This window comes from Dendropsophus ebraccatus, chromosome 9 (genome assembly GCF_027789765.1).
Source record: "Dendropsophus ebraccatus isolate aDenEbr1 chromosome 9, aDenEbr1.pat, whole genome shotgun sequence".
Taxonomy (NCBI): Eukaryota; Metazoa; Chordata; class Amphibia; order Anura; family Hylidae; genus Dendropsophus; species Dendropsophus ebraccatus.
This window is the reverse complement of record NC_091462.1, coordinates 119,155,396-119,160,512: the sequence shown is the minus strand read 5'-3', so window position 1 is coordinate 119,160,512 and position 5,117 is coordinate 119,155,396. Positions and strand designations below refer to the sequence as shown.

The 5,117-nt window shown below is 47.5% G+C and overlaps 1 protein-coding gene across 1 annotated transcript; it reads right to left on the bottom strand.

The window, feature by feature from the left end:
- Nucleotides 1-439: 439 nt before the first annotated feature.
- On the bottom strand, nt 440-1,315 carry LOC138801945 (taste receptor type 2 member 9-like). Its single transcript, XM_069985041.1, has one exon. It carries the CDS (start codon nt 1,313-1,315, stop codon nt 440-442), a length of 876 nt encoding a protein of 291 aa, XP_069841142.1.
- Between the last annotated feature and the right edge of the window lie 3,802 nt (nt 1,316-5,117).

The following is a 5,117-nucleotide window of genomic DNA, read 5'->3' as shown; positions in this document are numbered from 1 at the left end:
GCTGGCACAGCAGAAATCCATGGTCGACCTCAGATTTAAAAAAAAAATGGATTGCAGTGTGAACCTAATGGGAGAAATTAAAAAACTAAAAAAAAGAAGAAATGTTAAAAAAAAACCCCTTTCTATTACAAAAAGCTTCAATAAAAAAAACCCAAAAAGAGCACAGAATTAGTAACAGTTATATAAGTTCAATATTTTTTTATTCCACAGACATCACAAAAAAAATCACAAATCCATCATACGTTATATATCTTTCATGATCCTTATCTCCCCACCCCCCACCCCCCTCCATAATGGACTTGATGTTTTTAGCCAACTTTAAAGTGTATTGTGTATAGAGAAGAATCCGGGCACATACAGGGCAGACCAAAGAGAGAGATGGACAGAGAGGTGGCTGAGAAAGAGAGGGATAAAGAGAGGCCTGGAGATAGACTGAATGCTACTTCTTTGGGTAGAAGTTCTCCAGGTTTCTCAGTAGTCTCTTCTTTAAGGTGGGATTTCCCAGGATTATAATCAGCGCTTCGGCTGAAGGATATAGCAGGATCAGGAGCTCAAAGATTTCTATTACTCCTGTTCCAGAAGTGAATGATGTTGTGGTGAATGAACGGACAGTCTTGCATGTGACGGCCACCTGTAGAGCAGCATTGAGAAGCACATGGACAATCATGGTCCTGACGGCTTGGATGTGACCACTGACTTGAGGAGAGGAGGTGAACTTGGCCTCATTCTGTTTGATCCTCCTGATGTGTCGGAGAAGATACATGACACTGAGGCCAATACAGATGAGAGTCAGGAGAAATGGCAGCACACAGCCCAGCAGGACACTGAGGAGCAGGGTAGGGATGTCCACTGCTGTACCACCAGAGTAGCTCCCATTGACCCTAACCAAGGACACCGACCAAAACATTGGCAAACTAGTAACCCAAACCCAAACGAATGAAGCGATGATGACTTGTGTCATGGAAGAGGAGAACTTCTCCCTCAGCCAAGCCCAGAAGCTACTTGAGTAATTGCCAAGCTTCAGGCAGTACTGTGCGGAGAGCCAGGCGGTGTTCCAGAAGAAGATGTAGCTGGTGTAGAAGAGTAACATGGATGAGCACAAGTAGAGGATTTTTATTTGAAGCCATATGATAAACACTAAAAACGCCAGGTTGATGAGGACGGAGAGCCACTGGTGGAGCAGGTTAGTGAGAGCCGTGGAGAGCAAGATCTGGTTACAGGCGCTGAAACGTTGCTTCTTCCTCCACTGGTTAAAGTAGAAGGAGACAATGATGGAATTCAGAGCAGTCCCTGGAATCAGTAGAATGATGGCCATGAGAAGGTATAATAGGTCTGAGCCCGTCAGCATCCTGCCCCTAGAAGCTCTGCCTGAATGTGTGCTCAGGTGTGACTGTAATATCACAGCCAAGTGAGCGATCAGCAAAGCCATGCAAATGTCAGGGGTATCGGATGTCACCGCTGCCAACCGGGTGCCAGGATAATGAGCAAGAGCAAGTATCACCTCCTGCCCTGCCGTGATCCAGGCTATGCTCTACTGAGGTCCTAGGAACCCCAATCTTGTGGCTGATACCAGGGGCGTTGCTAGGGTCCTAAAACATCCAGGGCCCGGGCCCTCTGAGCGCCGTCATAAGCGGTTAGCGAAGGAGCCCAGTGCAGACGCTAGTAACCCCAATGACCGCTCTATTAGCTAGCCCTGCTCTATTGCCGCCACTCATAATAACTGCGACTAAGCAGACACATGCAGCCACCCGCCCTGGGCTCCTGTCAGGGTCACTGTCATCGGTAGTGGTGCACACCACTTCCCAGGCAGCTCCTTCACAGCTCCTCCTGTACACACAGCCTCTGGGAGGTCTGCCCTAGCTCCTCTCCTCTAAGCCAGTGTTTCCCAACCTTTTTTACCTCTGGGAACTCCTACCAGATAACGTTCTACAAAATGCAAAAACCTCATACAGTGACTCACAGGTGACGTCTTCTTTGATCTGAAATGTTCTCGTTCTCTTTCCCTTTTCCTCTCCATCTGGCCCAGACCACCATGATGATTTCTTCCAGCTACAATTCATCTTTTCAGAACCTGCCAGACACACATATTAGGCTCCGCACTTATACAACAACTTCCTTCCCTTTTCCTCTCCTATAGGCTCCTATACAGTAGTAATTCCACTGCTTGGTGTCATTGAGTAGGTAGGTAAGTGTATTGCCCCCTGTATGTAGGATCCCCTGCTGTGCCCCTAAATAGTAATAATGTTCAGTGTTGTGCCCCATAGTATTAATGCCTCCTGATGTGTTACCCCACATTGTAAAATGTCCCCCTGCTGTGCACCCTCATATGGTAATAATGCCCCCTGCTGTGCCCTATATAGTAATAATGTCCCCTGCTGAGTTACCCCACATTGTAATAATATTGGTCTGTATATAGGGTCATTATGTGGTGATCACTGTATGGCGGTAATATTGGTCTGTATATAGTGTATATAGAGTCATTATGTGGTGGTCATGGTGTGTGCTGGTCTGTATATGGTGTCACTCTATGGGGCACAACACTTGGCATTATTACTATTTGGGGGCACAGCAGAGGATCCTACATACAGGGGGCAACATACTTACCTACCTACTCACTGACACCAGGCTGTGGAATTACTCATGTATGGGAACCTATAGGAGGGGAAAAGGGAAGGAAGTTGAAGGAAAAGTGCGGAGCCTAATATTTTTGTCTGGCAGGTTCTGAAGAGATGAATTGCAGCTGAAGAAAATCATCATGGAGGCCTGGGCCAGATGGAGAGGAAAGGGAAAGAGAACAACTCAGATGAAAGAAGACGTCACCTGTGAGTCACTGAATGAGGTTTTTGCATTTTGTAGATTGTTATCTGGTAGGAGTTCCCAGAGGTTCCCCTAGAACATAGGAGTTAGGGCAGACCTCCCAGAGGCTGTGTCTACAGGGGAGCTGTAAAGGAGCTGCCTGGGCAGTGTTGTGCACCACTACCGATGACAGTGACCCTGACAGGAGCCCCGGGCGGGTGGCTGCCTGTGGCTGCTTAGCTGCAGTTATTATGAGTGGCAGCAATAGAGCTGGGCTAATAGAGCGGTCATTGGGGTCACTAGCTTCTGCACTGGGCTCCTTCACTAACCGTATACGACGGCACTCAGAGGGCCCGGATGTTTTAGGACCCTAGCAAAGCCCCTGAATAACCCTTTACATCCTTCAGCTGTGTGGCTTCCAAATACACATACATAATACAGTGACATCTAGTGGCAAAACTTAGTACTGCTTTCATCACCACAATAGTACAATAAGTACAGACTTTTGCGAAGGGTGTATCTAACTGTAACACCGGTGGTAGGACATCACATTTATATATATACCCTTAGCTGAACAGCCTAGAATTCTCCAGAAGCTGTGAGCTGAGCTATAAATACAGGTGAACAGGCACATGCCTGCCACTAGAGGGAGCCCAATCCTCTAGGAGGCCAGCTCAGAGCAGAAGAAGCTGCCGGAAGACCAGAGCGACCTGCAGCAGGTAGGTAGCAGGAGGTAACAGACACGACTGCATGGCGTCACACTGACCTTTCTCTCCACGTACATCATCTGTCAGTGGAGTCTCAGGAGGCCCCATACACCTTATACTTTAGGCTGAACCAGTGGAGTGATGTTCGGCTAACGTTAGTGTGACGTGCATGGGCATTGGTGGATGGGCCTCTCTGATCAGACGATTCCATAGATATTGGATATTGGTGGACGGGCCTCTCTGATCAGACGACCCCTCAGATTTTGGATATTGGTGGACAGGCCTCTCTGATCAGATGATCCCTCAGATATTTGACATTGGTGGACAGGCCTCTCTGATCAGATGATCCCTCAGATATTAGATATTGGAGGACGGGCCTCTCTGATCAGACGTCCCCTCAGATTTTGGATATTGGTGGACGGGCCTCTCTGATCAGATGATCCCTCAGATATTTGACATTGGTGGACAGGCCTCTCTGATCAGATGATCCCTCAGATATTAGATATTGGAGGACGGGCCTCTCTGATCAGACGTCCCCTCAGATTTTGGATATTGGAGGACGGGCCTCTCTGATCAGACGACCCCTCAGATATTAGATATTGGAGGACGGGCCTCTCTGATCAGACGACCCCTCAGATATTAGATATTGGAGGACGGGCCTCTCTGATCAGATGGCCCCTCAGATATTGGATATTGGTGGGCAGGCCTCTCTGATCAGATGATCCTTCAGATATTGGATATTGGTGGGCAGGCCTCTCTGATCAGACGACCCCTCAGATATTGGATATTGGTGGACAGGCCTCTCTGATCAGATGGCCCCTCAGATATTGGATATTGGTGGGCAGGCCTCTCTGATCAGATGATCCTTCAGATATTGGATATTGGTGGGCAGGCCTCTCTGATCAGATGGCCCCTCAGATATTGGATTTTGGTGGACAGGCCCTTGTTTTGTTGAAGACACCTTCAGTCACAGTGCCGGCGGGCTAGTAGACACAACGCTGCTCCACTTCCACGTATGGCTGTCCTTTATATTAAGTGGAGCAAATCCTGTGAGGCGGGGATAACCTGCTACTAGTTATGAGCAAACCCCCAGATATTTGGGTTCATGGGGACCCAAACTTTAGGCCACAAAAATGGCTATAAAATGGGTGTAGAAAGGGGTAGAAGGCTGCAAATGCAACCAAAATGTTGGTTAAGAATAGTATAAGCTGAGTGAATTCTAGGCTTCAAACTGAATAAAACAAATTGCAGTTCCTGACTGTAATTTTGAATTTAATTTAAAATAAAATTTAAAATTAATATTGAAATTGACTTTACAGTTTGTTTGTGGCGAGGGTCTGGTAGTAAACTTCCTTATAATGTGTGATGAGGGCCTGGTCGTGAACCTTCTTGTAATTTGTGGTCAGGGCCTGTTGGTGACCCTTTAATTCACGGTGAAGGCCTGGTGTTGACCCTCCTTATAATTGACGGCTAGGGCCTGGTGGTGACTTTCCTGCCTGGTGGTGACCCTCCTTATTATTCACGGTGAAGGCCTAGTGGTGAACCTCCTTATAATTAACGCTGAGGGCCTGGTGGTGACCCTTCTTATAATTCATGGCGAGGGCCTGGTGGTGA